This window comes from Pogona vitticeps, chromosome 1, assembly GCF_051106095.1.
Source record: "Pogona vitticeps strain Pit_001003342236 chromosome 1, PviZW2.1, whole genome shotgun sequence".
In the NCBI taxonomy this organism is placed as follows: domain Eukaryota; kingdom Metazoa; phylum Chordata; class Lepidosauria; order Squamata; family Agamidae; genus Pogona; species Pogona vitticeps.
Window position 1 is genome coordinate 170,066,447 of NC_135783.1, and position 20,192 is coordinate 170,086,638.

General features: G+C 37.9%; 1 protein-coding gene across 17 annotated transcripts in view; it reads right to left on the reverse strand.

The window, feature by feature from the left end:
- PCBP3 (poly(rC) binding protein 3) overlaps nt 1-20,192 on the reverse strand; it is a 111,501-nt gene that overhangs the window by 20,806 nt on the left and 70,503 nt on the right. For 8 of the 17 annotated variants that reach the window (XM_072977098.2, XM_072977062.2, XM_072977036.2 and 5 more), the window contains 2 exons: nt 15,526-15,567; nt 413-491 (listed from right to left, as the gene is read on the reverse strand). In XM_072977098.2, coding sequence (XP_072833199.1) covers nt 413-491; nt 15,526-15,567 — 121 coding nt within the window. The remainder of the gene's footprint in view (nt 1-412; nt 492-15,525; nt 15,568-20,192) is intronic. The other 9 variants (XM_072977067.2, XM_072977043.2, XM_072977090.2 and 6 more) reach the window with 2 other exon arrangements.

Genomic DNA, 20,192 nt, shown 5'->3' on the forward strand with positions numbered 1-20,192 from the left:
ATCCCTCTCAGCATTTTTCTTGAAAGCATTCTAAATATCCCTCAGCAATCTGCACATGTTTCGAATACATGTAACATCACAGATAATGACCAAAACTATATGAGACAACTCTAAGGGAATCTGCACCCTCTTATCTAGCTTAAACTGCACAGGTAAAGAAAGCACTGCAAGACACACTAGTGCCCTGCAGCTGACAGAACAAACATGTGACTCGCAAAAACCTTTCCTTTTCTTAAACACATGGAGAGCAAAGCAGGTAAAAAATTACCCTAATGCCTGACGTCAGTGTGTCTCCCCTTTGATGATATATATATATATTCTAGTTCTTTTCAAACAAACCAGGCTTAGAAAGAAAGAGAAATTGTATAGGTAAAAAGAGAAGGAAATTTGTAAAGGGAATTTGGGTACGTACCAGGGAAAGCGGGGGTGGTCTGTCCAAGGGGAGTAAAGGGGGTTTGCTGCATAGCCAACTGGTGGAGCTTGGTCAACTGCTGAGGGGTAGGAGGGACATTAGAACTAAGAAGGTTATTGTTATAGAATACAAATCACACCAAAAACTAAGAACAAAATTGTAATAATAAATAAATAAATAATAAAAAAATCAGGCAGCCATGTGGAAACATGGCAAACACATCTTTAACAAAAGGACTTGGCCTGGGTGAATACAATAATGCCCAAATCTGTGGCAGTTGTGCTTGATCAGGGTCTGAAATACAGTGACCTAACTCTGGTGTCCTCCCCTCCATTTAGTTGAAGTAACTAAATAAATCCTGTGGATGCCATTATTCCTCCATCTTCTGGCAGAGAAATATTTGGACAAGAATACATTCCCACGGCCCTTCCAGCTACAACTTGGTTTTCTGCAGTGTAGTTAGCTAAGCTTCTGGAATTGGAACCCGGAATAAGTATCCGTGGGATAGAACAACAAAGTCCATTTTGCAATTATGGAGGCCAGAAGAAAAAAATCCAACATGCATAATAGGCTTGTATTTCAGACCCTGCTCATCCCTTGTTGTGTTCAGGGACTTCTAATGGTCCCTTCACAGAGATCTCATAAAAAGGAATGCATTTGGAATACATTTTGTGCTGTATCTCTGTCGTCAGAAACAAATACTGTAATGGTAAACCAAGTCTGCTTTCAAAATTGTTCTCTGCAGCCTGGGGGAAGGGGTAATATTAATCCCGACAAGGTATAGAAATCTTAACAGAATCATTGCAGTCAGTCCTAGGAAAGTACCATTTAGCCAACCAGGCCAGCCCCCCAAAATATAAGGTTTGGAGAGCTCACACTTTCTGAGTGGGGAAAAACAATTTAAAAACTCTTGCTCCTGCAGCATATCTGAGGGAAGGGGTGGAGGGAAGTCTAACATCGGTTTGGCAATAGTTAGGGTGAAGTATTGGAGGCAGAACACCTGGGAGGCTGAAGAAGACAGATAGGAAAGTAAAGGGAAGTTTGAAAAGCAGAACTTTCAGTCAGTTAATCAGAATTGGCAAGCAAAACACCAGATGCAAATGGCATGCAAATTGAATAAGCTAAAAATAGTCAGAATTTGATACAACTAGGATTTTAAATGCAGTTAACCTTCCAAGCAAAACAGTTTGCAAACATAGCCATGCGAAAACCTGTCATTATATTTTTAACCATGTAAATAGCTATGTAGTGAAATGTACCTTTAAGGACAATGAAGTCTATGCTCTTAAGGTTACATGCAATATAGAAATGACTCAACCATTTTTATGTTCAGTTTGCTTTGTTTCAGTTTATATCTAAAAAGTAGCTGGCTCCATTCAGAACTGTTCTAAAATGCTGCCACCACAAACTAACCCTGGTAACAAAAGGACATGATCATTGTGAGAAACTATGTGTATAGTCATTAAACAAAACTGTATACAATAGCAATGTTTTCCTGAAAACAAGCCTAACTTATTTATGGATGTTCCCAGACAGAGCTTTTGTTCCCCTTTGGGAACTGAATTCTGCTCTGACATTGTCAGATTTGTCCCAGATGTCAATGCAATGTTCCTCTGATCTTGCTTTCTTCACTGGTATTCCCTGTGAATTCCAACTCCTTTTTGATCCTTCTTAAAACTAAAGGTTCTCCTTCACACTGGCCTCAGCTTGGGACCAATGAATGAGGAGATACTGTAGTTGTAGCTTCAGAATCACTTATCCACAAGTGGTGGTGGGGGGACAGGTCCAGATTTCACCACAGCCTCAGTATTTCTGGCTCCTCCACCTTCTGTTAATTACCAGGTTGAAAAACCTGGGAGTGGATTTACATCTAAAGTATATCATGCCAATAGCTTTAAATCATATGTGACTAGAAAAAAATGGTGATGCCTACATGTGTGACTTAGAGAGGAATGAGTGAAGAGAATCACTGCTGGAAATGGTCATGTCTTTGATCTAATCTGTGCATTTTAATTGTACTGTGGCTATATGTCTTTTCCTTCTGGGTCACTCAGGAGCCGCGCAGCACTTTCCATCCACAAAACCCTCCCATTGCCACTCTAGTGAGGATGTATATCATGGTAAATCCTGTGATCTTTTGACATCTTTTAACAAAAAGAGGTGGAACAAACAAGTACATCATGTTCTATTTGGAAGAGATTTCTGTAGTTTTAAAGTTGCAACAGTAGTCTCCTGTGAGAGTCTCTAGGAAAGATGCGATAGATTTTAGCCATTAACACCATTCCCAGTTTACTTCATTTTCTTCTTTCTGTTGAGGAGTATTTATGTTCTGTTTAGGCACAAGGAAAGTGAAATGCTAAATGCCATTAATTGCTTGGAGATCCTCAAACAAATGGGTAGTGTTCTCACTTATACCACAGGCCAACTGTGCCTCCGATTAGCCCTAGCCAGCATAGCCACTGGTGAGGGATTGACGTCAAAAAGTGTCTGACAGTCACAATTGCCTATACCTGGCTTACACCTTCTTCTTATCAGCTCTGCATAAAAAGGTCTATCTTTCAGAACAAAATAGGTTCATTCTCTTCAGTAGTAAAATAAAAAATACTTTGAAAATATGATTTGCAATTTAGGAGAAAGGCTGGAGGTATAACAGAAACATGATAGTATTAAATGTATTCTAGCAGTTAAGATATGATACAAAGAAGCTGAGATCTGAGATTATCTGGAGCGTTTTTATGGATTGGAATGAGCCCTATGAGGTAGAGATGTAGTAAAGTTACAAAGGCTGCAGAAGCTATTTTTCCCCTCTTGTGACTAAACCTGACGTTATCTGCAACACAGAACAGAAGCCATGACACCATCTATTTGCACAGTTTTATAACAAGGCTTGATCCAATTTTTCTTTGTTTCTTTTTTTCTCTCTAGTTCCCAGTCAAAAAGAATCCCCAATAATGGTTTTGAGGAACTACCACTTTCTTCTCATTCCTTTGGTTCAGTTGTGTTTTGCTTTCATGGGCAACATTATCATTATTTAGAAAGTTTTCTGAAGTCTGGGAAGCTGTCCTGAAGGTGTCTTGCTCCTCACCCTAGGTAAAGGTAAAGGTAAAGGTTCCCCTTGACAATTTTTGTCCAGTCGTGTCCGACTCTAGGGGGCGGCGCTCATCCTGCTCTTCAAGCTATAGAGCCAGCGTTTGTCCGAAGACAATCTTTCCGTGGTCACATGGCCAGTGTGATTTAGACACGGAACACTGTTTACCTTCCCACCGAGATGGTACCTATTTATCTACTCGCATTTGCATGCTTTCGAACCACTAGGTTGGCGGGAGCTGGGACAAGCAACGGGCGCTCACTCCGTCACGTGGATTCGATCTTACGACTGCTTGGTCTTCTGACCCTGCAGCACAGGCTTCTGCGGTTTAGCCCACAGCGCCTCACCCTACTTGGCAAAAATCCATTGTCTAACCCTTTCCCAAAGGTTACTTTCTATCTCTGTGTGTGTTTTAGCAGCATTATTAAAGGATGCTGCTAATGACTTTAACCTCTCTTGGGCTTTTGTTTGTTTATTTCGTTTTTGTACAATCCCTTGTCTGAAATTACTGCCTCCGTCCCAGTTAATCATCTATAGGAGTGTGGTGATTGAAATATCAGTTTTTGAAAGTTTAAAGTCAAATATTATCTTAAAAAAAGTAGACTCCTTGCTTCCTTTTTCATTCTCAATAGTATTTCCTGTTCACTAGAGAATCACACCATGGTATAGATGGCAAAAAGCAATAATAATAGAAAAAATGATTTCACAAAATTTCTCAGATAAGCTGGTGTTAATCATGAATTTTTAATGGAAATATGTGGCAGGAAAAATAGATGGAAATATAAGAAATTTGAGTGGGACACAAAAATGTTGCTCTAAAAATGAAAATTCCTTTTAAAAATGTGCCTTACAGAGGTGCCTAAAAATTGAAAGTATTATTGAAAAACAACCACAGCTGGGGATATAAGTTTATATTATAAAACCAAAACTTGGCCAGTTTTCAATACACAAAGAACTGCTAAGATGGCAGTAAATCATTCATTGAGGTGTGTGCCAGTAAACAATGTATGCTTATGTTATGGAACAGAGACGATAATAAAGAAGCAAAAAAGGAGAACAGTTTATTTTGCCAATTGAGTTATGTTTGCCTATAATGTTAATTAACAAAGAAATGCCACAAAATAGATGTGGAAACCTTTGTTAAACAAATGAGAATTACCATATATTGTACAGAAGAATGCTTTAACAAAACAGTGCAAAAGGAAAAAAGGGATGAATGTTATTTTAAGTAGTTTGCTTCTTGATAACTAAGTGGAAAAGAAAAACAAAACTGACGTTCATTTTATAAGGCTTAAGCCTCATAACAAATAATAATTCCTAATTTAGTGTGGCAACAATAAGGAGTATGAACTCATATAATTCTGTAGTATTTATGAGTGAAATGTTTTAAATGTAAAAGCATGCAACAGTCATTCAGGATGTACTGCCCAAATATGATACAGTGGGGTCTTGACTTGAGAACTTAATCCGTATTGGAAGGCAGTTCTCAAGTCAAAAAGTCTGTAAGTCAAGTCTCCGTTGACCTACAGTGCATTGAAAACCGATTAATCTCGTAACAGGCCGTTTTTGTTCCATTTTGGTTTTTTTCTGGTCTGTAAGTCAATTCTCAGGCTGCAAGTCAAACCTAAATTTTGCGGCCAGAGAAGTCTGTAACTCAAAAAGTCTGTAAGTCAAGCCGTCTGTAAGTCAAGGGTCCACTGTATTAATGAAATTACTCCAAGGGGGCATTTTCCCAGCTAGGAGCTATCTTGGCAGGTAGCTGAATCGACCTAAAACTGCCAATGTCTCTTATCCATAGGAAACCCAAAGTTTGGTGTCACAATGTTTTGTCTAAGTAAGAAATTAAATAAGAAATTTCTATCACGTTTATGGAACATCTCCAAAAGGGTAAGATAATCTCCTAGAGATCTCCCAGAGCACATCTCCCAAGAATCATGAGCACTTGCTTTTTGCAAACAAGTGGGAAAATGCAGACTGACTGAGAGCAGTCAGGAGATAACCATGGGAATAACATAGATAAAGGTGAAGAAAGATGGGTGAGATTTTCTTTTCGAGAAAATATTTTTCTGTGTGTCAACTACCTGTTTAGAGCTAAACAATGCTTTTTGATTTTGTATATTTTTATTTTTAGAAGTGTAAATACTTTTTCATGCCTGTTCCTGAATAGTATACGTTTTTTTATGATTTTGTTGTTAAGAACTTTGAAATGTCACAGAGATGAATTTTCTGCCTTTATAGGCTATGAGCTCCTATGTTTTAATGTTTTTGTATTTTTGATCCAAGCATGACTAAAGTTCTTGTCTGGACTTTGTATAGCTAAAGCTTACAATTGAGATATATTTTCTAACTTAAGTACTTGTTCAAAGCTTAAGTTCAGTTTTTATGGATTTTAAATATTTTAAGATTACAATTTTGCATAACTATAACTTTTGGATTTAAGCATATGTGTCTACAGTTTTTTCATTGTAACTGTAAGACTGTCTAGGATAATTTTTGGATCTGCTGCTTTTAAGCATGGAACCTAGAAAAGATGTAAATAAACAGAACTTGTATAGAATTAACAAGTTCTGGAGTGGCCTGGAATTATTGAAACAACAAGGACACTTAAAATAAGATACTCAGATGAGTTTACAAACAGCTTGTGACTGATTATTTGGTTTCATTCTGGTATTTACCCTTTACAGGGATAATGTCAGTTATGATTAATAATAGAATCTGTTATCTTTACCTGGGAGGTCTGTAAATCTTATAGGACTCCTAGAGGAGTCAGTTGTCCAAATCAGGATCTGACACAGGTGATATATTAAAGGCTGCAAAACTCCCATAGAGTTGCTAGAAGCACTTGAGAGATCCTATGATTATTCCAGCTCTAAATTAGAGGCAATTTTATTAGTGAATTTTATTGCTCTGTCTTAACAGCAAGCAAGATTGTGAAAAGAACATTTTTGCTTTATTAGTGTTTTAACAATTTAAGCTTTGAATTGACTAATAGAAAAAGGGATTTCTCACAGTGTCACTGGATGAAGATTTTGATGTTTTTGTATCTATCTTGTATGGCAAACAGCTAAGTTTCCAAGAGTGTTTGCACTGTATGAGGAGAAAGTGCATGGACCAAAAAGGCTCCTCTGAGACCTCAACTGAAATTTCATGCTGAGTGGGAAGATCTATAGAAGGGGGAAATCACACTGCTGCAGGAGCTGCAGAAAGACAAGTCGCATGGCAAAGGATTGCCCATTCCCAATAGATTCTTCAACCAATAGAATCTGTATTAGTTTCAAATCAAAAGAAAATATCGCAGCCTGACTCTAACAGAGAGACAAAAGAAAAGGCTGGAAAGAGACTTAATCAGAAGGCATGCATGACTGATACTTGTGAACAGAAATCAGGTAACTAGATCCTTGATTTGGGGTGCACCACATCAAAAAGATATTTTTACAAATTTAGATGAAAGAGCCAGTGGAAATATTCAAGCTGCTGATGGTGGTTCTATGAAAACTGAAGGAAAATTGCAACGTGAGCTGTCTGATGAAGTGAGTGAGAATACTATACAAGATACTGTGTTTGTCCCTGAACAACATGTTCAGTACAATAAGGAACATGTTAAGTACATCAGCTTTGAATGATAAAGGGTTTTCTATACATTTTGAAAATGGACAGTGTACAGTAATGAAAGATGGTGAAATATATTTTCAAGCAGTCAAATCTAATGGTGTCTATAGACTGAATCTTTTAGATGAACAGCAAGAGATCAACTTGGTGCAAGCTCAGAGAAAAGATGGCAATAGCATGGAGCTGTGGCATTGTCATTTTATACACAGAGACGCAAAATCAATTTTGAAGTTACAAAACCAAAAACATGCCACATGTATAAAAATAAATCGATACGGTTCAATCAACACAAACAGTTGCATAAGCCATATCACAGAAAACACTGTTAGGCCCTCATTCCTGCCATGGACTGAGAAAAGAAGCACCAGGATGGTGGATGTGATACATAGTAACTTGTGTGGGCCACTTAATATCCCATCACTGAAACATAACATAATATTTGTGGGTGATTTCTTGAGGTACAGTGGTGCCTCGCTTAACGAGCGCACCATTTAACGACGAATCCGCATAGTGATCTATTTTTTTAGATTGCTAATGCGATCGCATTGTGATGTTCTGAATAGGCAAAACATCGCATTGCGATGATCAGTAAGCGTTTCGCTTACCGATCTTCGCATTGCGATTTTTTTAAATAGCTGATCGGCGGTTCCAAAATGGCCGCTGGGTGCCCAAAATGGCCGCCGCAAGTGTTTTCGCGCACTGCCCTCGCTTACCGAGGGCATGAAAATGGTGGCGCTATGGAGGAACTTCGCTGAACGGTGAGTTTGGGCCCCATAGGAACGCATTAAACGAAGTTTAATGCGTTCCTATGGCTTTTTCCGTTCTGTTTAGCGATGTTTCTGCATAGCGACGATTAATCCAGAATGGATTAACGTCGCTATGCGGGGCGCCACTGTACTGTGTCACCAAATTGCTGAAGGAGAAGAATGAAACACATGATATGCTGAAGACATATGTGGCCATCATGAGCAACAAATTTGAAAGAAATCCCAAGGCAGTCTAAATGGATAATGGTGGTGAAAGTAAAGAAATGGTTTTGATTCTTTCTCCTACAAATGTCTCAGAGTGAGGTACTGAGACCTTAAGTGCCAGTTAATGAGAAAGGAGTGGATTTTGGGGAATCTAAAGCAATTCTCGTCAAATTTTACCAGAAATCCACAACTCTGCAACACAACTGTCAATCATATCAAAAAGCATGGAGGTGTTGATTGTGTTTTTACAAATAGTTGACTGTGTGTTTCTTTGCTCAGGCAAGTACTTTTCCAATTCGTAGGAGTATATCTTATTAAGTTGGATTTTGAATCATAAGGTTGAGAGTAAAAACATGTGAATGTTTGCTTCAAGAAGATATGCTGGATGAGAAGATGTAGCCTCTGCATACAAGCACCTACAGCCTGTACTTTTTGCAAGGCCTCCACCTTTTCCTTCCACTCCCTGAAATGCATTTTATGAATGTGCCAAAATATAGACAGCAATTCAAATAGCTAAACCCTATCCATTTATGAAATGCTCATTTATACAGTTACAATTAAAGGAACAGAGGGCTTATCTTGAAACATGAATTATCTGTTTGCTCACATTCATCTAAAATTAACTCCTCACATGGAAATCCAATCCCGTTTATCCACAGAAACATTTGAGATGGGGTGGGGAAATGTGGGGCATTTGGTTAATGATTTCAGTGGTAATTAAAGTTGTAGCACCCTGTTGTGGTGGGACAAACCCTCTGCACATGCTGAAAAGCATCCCTTGCTCTTTCACATCACTTCACACTAAATTGCATAAAATGTAACCTGTCATTAGGAGGACGGAGGAACAATTCTGTGCAGTGAAGGCTGGGGCTAGGACATCAAGTTCCTTCTCTTCTTCCTTTTCTAGTAGCTGACTGGAAACCACCACCTTGCCTCTCCCCCCTCTAAACCCGACAGTTTTTTCCACCTGCAGTTGCAGTCATAATCCACTATGGTCCCCAATAGATGGCTGAATAGCTCAGCAACGTCATGCAAGAGGTGGGAGGGCAGAAGGTGTTGCATCTGTCTGGATGCAATTGCTGAGCATTCTGTCCATGCTAAGGAACACCAACTTCTCCAAGTAATTAAAAAAAGGATGTGCAGAGACAGAGGGAGATCTTGGTTTAAAGGAGAGGAAGTTGTATTAAGTTCTCTCTGAGCATCGGCAAGAATCAATTTCATTCTCAGTCATAGGACAATCCATGGCTGGCACCCTCAGTTTTGTACGGTATGCTTCTTCAAAACAAAACAAAACAAAACACTTTCTTTGGAATTTCCCAGATCACCTAAAACGCAGATCAATTCCCACGTGCACATATATTAAGAAAGAAATCACACTGGTTTATATGTCTTGTATGACCAGTGCTAGTGACTCAACCAGGGGGAGACCAAGATCTTCTTGCCCCTTGAGTGCATTGGCCACCTTTCACAGGAACTGCTGCCACCCTCTCTCTCTTAGAGAGCCAGCCAGCCAGCCAGTCACACTGTCTTTTATTACATGCATAATACAAACACACACAAACATGCACAGGCACTTCATGGCCAACTCTTCAGACCTACTTATGCCTGGCTTTATTACACCCTCTCTTGCTGTAGGATTAGAGCAAGGAGCATGTCTTCCATGCTCTCCCCCCACCCTGAGTCTGCCACCTGAGATTATTACTTACCAGGCTGAAGAAGAGGATTGACCAGGCTCAACTGTATCAATACTTGGCATTAATGCATTTTTCAAATGTATTGCTGCCTCAAAGAATAGTTAGAAATCAATGGAACTTACCGAGGAGTTGACTCATCAAATCCTCAAGGGGCCTACTCCAGTGAAACTTGCTATGCTAAGCAATAGGATTTCACTCAAGGACTAGATTACTTTCCATCAGCTTATGCAAAATGGAAATGTTGCATTTAATCACTTCCATATATAAATTAACCAACTATATGTGTGTGTGCAATGTATGTGTGCATGGATGCAATTTCCTATTGTGATCAGTACAAAATTTTATTCAGTAGAACGGAGAGTGAACTTCAGTTTCTACAATTGATTATGTATATCACCGGCCTAAATTTAAATATTATCTGTTTAATTTATAGATTTATCAGTTAAAGATATTTTCAAAGAAACAATTTAAAACATAATAAACAAACAAGCACCTGTAAGTTTGGCAACTTTCATGCAAAACACGTTTTGAAAGTAATCTCAGTAAATACAGTTTTAGAGTTGCCAGTTCTGGATTATTCTGATAAATTTATTTGTGACAAATAGATTCCAATTCGAAAACAGTGATAACTATTTAAGAACCTTAAGACTCAGTTGGGGCCTTGTAAATGCCTATGATGCAATAACCTCCAACTTGGTTTTGGCAAATATATTGTGCTATAAGTATTATTAGAACTCTCTCTGTGTATTTTTCTCATACGTCCATGTCTTTACTCTACTTATTAAGGGGAGGATTTGAAACTACCAGCTAAGAGACTCTGTGTAACTTGTTAGTTTGGGCTCCAAGGTGTTTTTTTTTTCCTAACAGAGTGCTCTTGGAAGCTTCATTATCCGAATCTGACTCCAAGCTCCTGGAGAGGCAAATGCCACATCAGGCCTTTGGAGTTGGCCCCCACGCCAACAGCCATATTAGGCTTAAACTATGAAAAATATTATGAGCTTTATATGTGTAATATTCATACTTACACATCATATAAATTAATATGTGTTTCCATGTTATAAAAATCAACATTCATGTTGGTATTATTTTTCTACTGTTATGTTTCAGCTTTAACATCATTTATATAGTAACCACTGATCAGAGAGAGCCAATATATTATAAAAGTGTTGGACCTGAAATAGGAAGACCTATGTTCAAATCTCAGATTATTGAAATAGCATCCTTGATATAAATGGCAAAAAGAAAATCACGTAAAGCAAATGTGCATATTTCTCATGTGTAAAAATAAGAATCTCATTTTATTATGCATATGGGCTATTTCATGAGATGATATTCCCATGAGATGGCTATTGTTTTTATCATTTATTTTTATTGATGGGAAAAAAACAACCCAGCACAATTCCTGACATGTCAGGAAAAATGCAATGGAAGTGAAGGCGAACTGCAGAAACTAGGCAAAAACACAAGGTGTCATTTTTTGGATAAGTACAGATCAAATATTTTATTATGACTAGAAAACATCCTTTCTTTGCCACACATATGCATAAACACATAGCAAGTGTCAATTTAATCTGCTACCTCCTTCCAGGACCTCTATCCCACTTAGCTGCAATGGGCCATGCTGTAGCATGGAATGAGATTCATCACACGACTCATTTTTCTTTTCTTTTTGGACTGCATCTTCCAGAATCATTCAGCCAGAATTTTCACTATGTTGACTAGAGGGACTCCAGGAGCCTTAACACAAGAAAGTAACTTTGGTGATTTCTGCTTCTTAATAAGTACTGTACCTGTATATCAATTTCCTTTGTACATTTACTGAAATATAGGACCCATTTAAGGACACATATCTGAGTAAGCAATTCAAAGATCCAAAGTATACTGTCAAATTCATTATCTGAAAAGGACATTATCATTTCCCTAATGTTGTTTCATACCCCTTTCCATAATTTTAAAGACTTACAGCAATCATCTGCTCAGTTTTAAGAACAAAAACAGAGGTTTCTTATAAAGTACGCACACACATGCTCTGTTTTGGCCATGTCTTTATTTCCTCCAGGGCAGCACCTACTTAAACTCCTAGCTAAGCTCCCAGAAGCCTGTGGAAGATAACATAGAACTGTTGTTTCTGAGAAGTCATAGATTCATGGAACTGTAGAACCCCAAGAGTCACTGTGAAGCTAATTCTGACAAAGCAGAAAATGTGGCAAAGTTATGCTAGGATATTTTCCAGTTATAATCAAACACTATATTTTGTATCTCTACTGCTGGTATAACACCCAAATCTGCATTTGTTGTCATGGGTTAGCTAATTTCTATGTACTGTTTGCAGGCAGCTCTTCAAAAGCTTAGCATTTCCAAAATTGTAACATTCACCCAGAATTTTAAATGGAGCCCAGAAATGAGCTCCATTTAAATGGCAGATGGCTTCATTCTTCGCCTAATCACGTGAACAAGACTATTTATCACCAAACAATTTGTCAAAACAGTGGTTGTGTGATTCCTGTTAGATCTCTGGTTTTATGTGGCTAGATACTTATTTTCTTTTTCTAAACAAAATCTTAGAGGTCAGCCGATGGGCTAAATGGGCACTGGTTGGCATGCCTAAAATCTGGGCAAAACCCAGCCAGTCAGTCTTAGTTAGAAATGCTAGTGGGCCAATTGATTGTGGAAATCTAAAAAATCCAGGTGAGTGGCTCAGAATATGGTGGAAACTCTGCTAGTTCAGGTAATATGTAAAAGAGTAAGGGGAAGAGAGCATCTTTTGGCCAGACAGCTAAAAGGCACCTAGCAGGGGCTTCAGGATAGCAGGAATTGGCAGGGTCTTGCATCAAGGAGTTCTTCAAAATCCTTCACCCAACAAGAGTTCTACCTTTATTGCCCCCTGGCCCAATTAATCTCTGCTTCTTCCCAGCACTCTTCTTAGAATGAAGAAACGTTTTAATTTCCAGTTGGGCCAAATGATGCTCTGAACACATTCTTGGGCATTTTACTGAAGATTCTATGTTGTTATTTCCTTTTGCCATCAGAGTCCAATTACTCTTTCCATGTCTTCTTTGGAACTGAAAGAAAGTCTGACTTAAAGCTAGATTCATCCAGTGAATTGGAGGGCTAAGTTAGTACCGTATATATTAAGAAGAGACTGGAAAAAAGAAAGATCTCTTTTCAAAAAACATAGAAGCTCTATGAATTTATTGCCATCCGATACAATGGCCAGCAGCTCGGATGGCTTTAAAAAGTAACTTTAAAAAATCATGGAGAGTAGACATTAGTAGTCATAACAAATTAATGAGACTTCCATTTTCACAGATAAGTACATCTGAATACTAGGCAATGGAGATATATAAAAGGAGATGGGTGTTGTCAAGTTGATTAGTGTAGAAAGCTGAAGGCTTCTGGATTAAACAGATCTTTTGATATGATCCATAGAGAAATGCAGGCCCCTAATGAGACAAAAATGTGCCACCTTAAAGACTAACTGCTATACAGTATTTCAATATGAGCTTTTGTGGATCAAGTCCACTTATTCAGTGAATTTTTCAGATGCAAATTCCTTCCTTCCTTCCTCTTGTACAGACTAACATGGCTACATTTTTGAAAACTAAAAATACAAATAGTAGCTTCTTGGCTCTTGGTATGTGCTTTTTATGACAAAGTCATGCATTAATTTATACAGGATATTCTTTTATGTTCCTTATTTTCTTGTGCATCTTTTTTTGATGATTCCTATAATTTGTTTTGCCTTGTAGAGGACTCTTGATTCCTAGAGGAGTCTAAGGAATGAAAGCATCTATGGTCCTTTCCTTGTAATGTCCTCAGTCCTGTCCCTTGTGCTGTTATAGACAAAAATGCTAAAATCAATACAAGGGTTTAAAGGCTTAATTCTCACTTAGAAGGGTAAACTAACTCCAGTTATACGTAAGGGAGGGCAAAACTGTTAATTTCAGTTTCTCTTCCATTCCATTTTTCCTCTCTTAAGCCCATTTCATCCTGTTTCCATATCAGTTTGTGATCTCCTTACACTCATTCTGAGGCATATTTACACTAAAAAATGCACAGAAAAATGAGTAAGTATGTGAATATTTACTGATTTTTCTGTGCATTTTTTTCTAACATATCAATGGCCCAAATCATTCCAGAATAGGCCCATTGAAACAATACAGAAATAGTTTCAATCGATGGAATTTACAGAGGAGTTGACTCACTAAATCCCCATGGCCTATTCAAGTGCAATTTACTATGCTATATAACAGGATTTTGGCCAATGTTCCATGTAATTTTTTTCTAAAGCATGCATTTCTCACATAATATGTCTACCATAAACGATTTTTGTATATTATTTTCAGTAACACACATATTTAGTGAACCCTTTTCTCTAATAACCCACCTTGGGCCCTTTTAAGGAGAAAGGTGGGGTAAAAATAAATAAATAAATACCAGCATTTTGTATGTGTTTTGTGACTGCAGAAACTAATGCAAAATTCATTCTTCTGAATACCAAGCGAGAACTGTTTGTATTATTGTTTTGGTTCAAGAAATTGAAATCAGGAAAATCTGAACTGAAATATCAATCCAACCAATTTCTCTCCAGTCCTTTGTAAAACTTTAAACTACAGCTAATTGCTTATCAGAATGAAAAAGCTTTCTACATCTAGACAACACATCAGAGAAATCTTGGCTAAACTCCTACCTATTCGGAAGGATTTAGAATAAAAAAAAATCTAAGTGAATTCCAAACTGCAGCCTAGAGTGCCATAATTCAGATACAGATTTACTTTATAAACAATGTTTGACTTTACAAGAGAAGACAGATTATGCTAAATATACTCATAAGCGTTTATGCAAATAACATTACTAGAGATGGTTGGTAACAGCCAAACAGGTACTCTGCCCTTCCCAGACCCACCTCATCTGGCAGGCCCCCACTCAGAGGCAATATCCAGAGGAAGGGGGGGGGGCAGGGAAGCCAGGGCACTGCCTCAGAAGGAGTGTCCGCCAGATTAGGCAGGGCTGGGCAGTGCCAAACACCTGTTCCGATGATAAATGAACCGGCATGAACTGCTGGTTTGTCATTATATATTTTATATTAAAAACAACTTTCGTAAAAATAGAAACAGATTATGTTCATTTTCACCCTGATTAGGCTGCCAGGAAGGGAATAATGATAACCAACTAAAATACATTGTTTCCCCCAGTAGTTTAGATGGAATGGTTTCGGCATCACAAGGCATTTGGCCTTCTTTTCCATTATGACTGAGCATCGATACAGTACAGCCAACCAACCTGTTGATGCATCTCCATAAGTAAACTCTGAGAGAAACACATAATATGTAAACGGTTCTGGATATATCTATATCATAAAATAATTTACAATATATATAAATTAGGGTGGTGCAGAAGACTACGTATATATAGGAGAAGTAGAAGGAAATGCTTTTGTGTGGCCTACTGTGTGAGGCACAAAATGCACAGGCAGACAGATAGACAGACAGACAGATAGACAGACATAAGCGTAGCAAAGGGATAGCACAGAATAATTCCAGTAAATTGACAACAGGCCAAGTCCTCATTAAAAATATAATCCAGTGCTCATAGGTTAAAGGCTATTACCAATACTACACACAACCAAATACTTTGTGAAAAAGAGTATTAATATTAATGTTTAATATTAATATTAGTCAGATCTGAAAATAGCATGCAGGTGTCATAAGAAAGCAAACTTCTTATGCAGACAGTGAAGGTAAAACTCACATCTGGGTGTGGAATAGCATATTGTCCTTGAATTGTATAGGCCTGCAAAAGAAGAAGAAAGAGTGTAAGACTTTATGTTAGTGTCCAATGATTTCATTATACTTGCAAGACTTATAAGAATCCTTCAGCATTGTTAAAATCACCACTAATCTTCCTGACACCAGTATATTAGGATTCTCAATTTTTTTTAATTATTCGCACACACACATGAAATACTTTGTCCATTGGTACTCTATAAAATATATCTGCCTAATAAAAGATTTCATAAAGTTGATAAGAAATAATGCAGTGATAAGTTCCCAATTCCTGATTTTCAAACAAAAGTACAAAAATTATAATTGCTTTATTAGTGAACTGTTGGTTCTTCATCTATGTGCAATAAATGTTCTATGTGGTGCCACAGGCTGGAGTATACAGACTCTAAGAAGGCTATACGGTAGGATCATATACATACAGAAATGCAGATGCATTGTTTATTAGTATTGCAGAATGGGGAATTCATTATTGGGCTGTTTAGCTAATAACCAGATGCAGCATGCCACCTAGCCTGGTGGAGGACTGATAGCTATGCCATTTATTGAATTTTCAAACATGTAATAAAAATACAGTATGTCTAATGAGCTCTAAGCAGCCAGAAACACATGAGAGGGCTGTTTGGAAGTGAGTGAACCACCTCAAAAGAAGGCATACTGTTCTTCATTGATTTTTAAATAGTTGGCTTTGGCTGTGGATTTCCTACCTTGATAGGAAATTGGTTTATATAGCCCTTCGGTCCCTTCACACTTTACAAGCTGTATTGAATCTATGTAATTGCTGAGTGATGCTGATTTTATGGGCTGCAAGTTGTTCATGCCCGCTTTACCATATAATTGTTTCATCAAGCTAAGGGTTACAAAGAATTAAATTTGGAATTTAAAGTATTGTAACAAAATCACCAAAGGTGGATAGAACCATTCCCCTCTGTTGTTTGGCTGATCTGACACATATACAAGAAGACTGGAACCAGATTAACTGAAGCAAATTGACAAATCCCTAACTTTTCAAATGTCTATAAGAAATTAGCACATCCCAGTGATCACCATGTTATAGGAAAAAGCATACAATTATGTCTTTGTAAGCTCATAATGTGAATATTGTAGCTGCCTGTTACAAAGCATGCCTCAGAAATGATATTTAGTAAAGAAAAATGTCATGAACATCAAAAGAATATCTACTCATGCTTTATTGACTAGAGGAAAGCTTTTGACTGTGTTGACCATGACAAACTATGGAGAGCTCTAGAAGACCTTGGGATGCAACTACATTTGGTGAGGTTGGTGAAATCACTGTATGAAAACCAGCAAAGTCAATATGGAGACACTGACTGATTTAAGATTGAGAAAGGTATGCAGCAAGGTTGCATTTTGTCACCTTTCTTATTCAACTTGTATGCTGAAGTGATCATCAGAAAGCTGGAGTTAGAAGAATCAAAAATCGGTGGAAGAAACTTCAATAACCTTCAATTTGTGGAATCTAGGTAGATCTTCCTAGGTTTCTCCTCTCAGAAACCCAGGAAGGTCTAAAGCAGTGGTTCTTAACCTTTGTTACTTGGATGTTTTTGAACTGCAACTCCCAGAAACCCCAGCCAGCACAGCTGGTGGTGAAGGCTTCTGGGAGTTGCAGTCCAAAACTCCTGAGTAACCCAAGGTTAAGAACCAGTGGTCTAAAGTACCTGATCATGACACTCAAAGAAAAAAGTGAGAACTTTGGCCTCTTTTTTAATATTAAAAAAACCCCAAACTAATGAAAACTATAGAGAATGGAAACATTAAAATAGTAATTGGTGGTGAGGGGGTTGAATGTGTAGAAGAATTCTTCTTTTCAGGTTCACTGGTCAATCAAAATATTAATTGCAGCCAAGAAATAAAATGCTGAATCATGCTAAGTTGCACAGCAATGATGAGTATGAATCAAATATTAAAAAGTAAGGATGTCAGCTTGATCAGTGGTTCTTAACCTTTTTGAAAGAAACGCCCCCTTGAGCCATTGAGGAAGTTATCATTGCCCCCCTCCCAATGGCGATATCTTATTTATTTATTTATTTATTTATTTATTTATTTATTTATTTATTTATTTATTTATTTATTTATTTATTTATTTATTTATTCAAGACATTTAAATCCAATGACCCGTGAAAATAAAATTCAATTGCAAGAAAATGAAATGCCCGGAAAAAACAGTAACATTTAATGATTTAGTTACAAGTGAATTTTAAGATGCAAAAAGAAATATTAAAAGGGCTTAAAAACAAACCACAATGCAGGTTTGGCTTGCTCCAGCACCCCCCTACTGCCCCCTTCTGTTCCACCGCTCCCACACTGCCCCTTTTCATTCTACCGCCCCCCTGAAAAATGAAATCGCCCCCTGGGGGGCATTATTGCCCACGTTAAGAACCACTGAGCTTGATGACCAAGTTCAGGTTAGTTCACACCACCATGTTCCTCATGACTACACATGGCTGTGATGAAGAAGATGGAAAGAAGGAAAATTTATTCTTTTCAGCTACGGTATTGGAGGAGGCTCTTGCACATTCCACATACTGCAAAGATAATGAATAAAGAAGTGCTGAAGCGCATAAAACCAGATATGTCACTGGAAGGCAAAATAACAAAACTTAGACATAGTTGTTTTGGCCATGTTATACAATCAACATCATTGGAGAAAGATGTTATGCTCAGAATGGTCAGTGGTAAAAGATGAAGAGGATATCAAAGAACACATTGGTTGGATGTAATCAAAGCAGACACTGGCCAGAATATGAAGCAGCTGAAAGAAGTTGCACAAGATTGGAAAAAATGGCGAAAACTGGCTCATGAAATTGTCAAGGGCCAGATATGACTGAATGGGCAATTCAATTCGATTAGAAAGATGCAAATTCTGTGTCTCGTGACCATGTTGCTATAACATTCTGGGAGTTGTAGTTCTGCATACTTACACTATTTAGTGTGGCAGCTGGGCATTTTAGTGAGTTGGAACACCTGGCTGCAGAACCATGGATTGGGAATTCAATTCCCAATTGTGTTTCCCAGGAGAAGAGTTAGCTTGCATAGTCCTGGGCAAGCTACAAGGTCCTTTCAGCAGCTAGCACTGGTAAATTACTTTTGAATACTTCATACCTAGAAAACGCCAAGACAGGTTACCAGAAAGCTGCTTCTGTAGGCTAGCCACTTCATTTTCAGTGAGTCTTTGAGTTCTGCTGTAGTGCTTTCTGCACTCTCTGGAATGATGAGTCTTGACATGTATCTTGAAAAGGACATCTAGTGCAGGACCAATGGACACAGCCATTTCTCATCAACAGCCAGAGACTGGAAGAGAGTGCCATGAATACCTCCATGTACTGCTAATACATTATAGTTTTTCTCAAATGATATAAAGTCCAATAAGTGTTCATTCTAGGTAGAAAGGTTATGTCTATTGATATTGCACTAGATGTCCATACTTTTCAAGAAGGAAACAAACCACAAAGCAAACACCCCACCCACCCCTAAATTGGGCTATTTTGTGGTTTGTTTTGTTGTGCTTTGCAGAATGAAATGAAAGACCAAACTATTATTGGTGTTGGTGATTTGTACACTTTGTTTTGGGGCATGTCGTCCCTGGCCAGACAGCCTGGCCCCACTTAGTCAATTCCCTAGGCAATGCTGGGGTGGACCTAGAGAAAACTTTGTGTAGGATTGATTGTCAGGTCAGGCAGCCAACCATATATCTCCAAATCTGCTCTCTGGAAGTAGCCACAATCTGGACAGCTCAGCTAGCGACTTCACTTTTGCAGCAATTGGCATGAGAAGAAGATCTTTAGCTAGCTAATCCATTTGTCCTGCCCCCTTCTGTTCCTTCCCAATCTACTTCATGATGAGCATCACCCTGTGTCAAGTTCCCTCACATGAACAACTCACTTAGTTTTCCTCAAGCAAAATGCTAAAGAGCACATTCGTGGGGGAAACTATAACTCAGATGTCTAAAATCCAGTCTTCAACAAACTTAGAGGAGAGTCAGCTGAAAACTTGGTATCTCTGACTCCCATGGGGGTTAGAAAGTCATGTCTCAGGTCATTAGGTTGGAGATCATATGAAAATGGAAAACCCTGATTTTTATGAATGGCCCGGTTCTCTCTCTCTCTCTCTCTCTTTTTTTTTTTTGAAGAACAGGTTTCACTTGTTATATAAAGGAGTGTCATCTTCCATATTATGGATTTCTAAATGTTAAACCTTTTTTCTTTTTCATGAAAATATTGCAAATGAACAGCACCACATAAACTACAAAAAAGAAATATATCCGCTAAAGAAGCATCTTATTTAGGAAGGTATTCGCATAAGTTAAAGTGACTTTGGCACAATTCCAATATAAATGGGATCAGAATGGACAACCACTTGTAAAGAGAGAGTAAGGACAGCAAAGGAAATTAATAGTCTAATCCTTTGCAAATCTGAATTGGATTTCAGCATCTTGGGCAGGGTTGAAGGTTGAAAATAAGTGAGTCACGTTTGAGTCTGAAAAGGAAAATATTTACATTCTCTCTCACATACACTCACTCATCTTCTGCCTTTCTTGTTCACTACAAATTTCTTTTGTTTTTGTAAATTTAATATGCAGGTTTTTCCTGATACATAAAAATTCAATTTAACTAT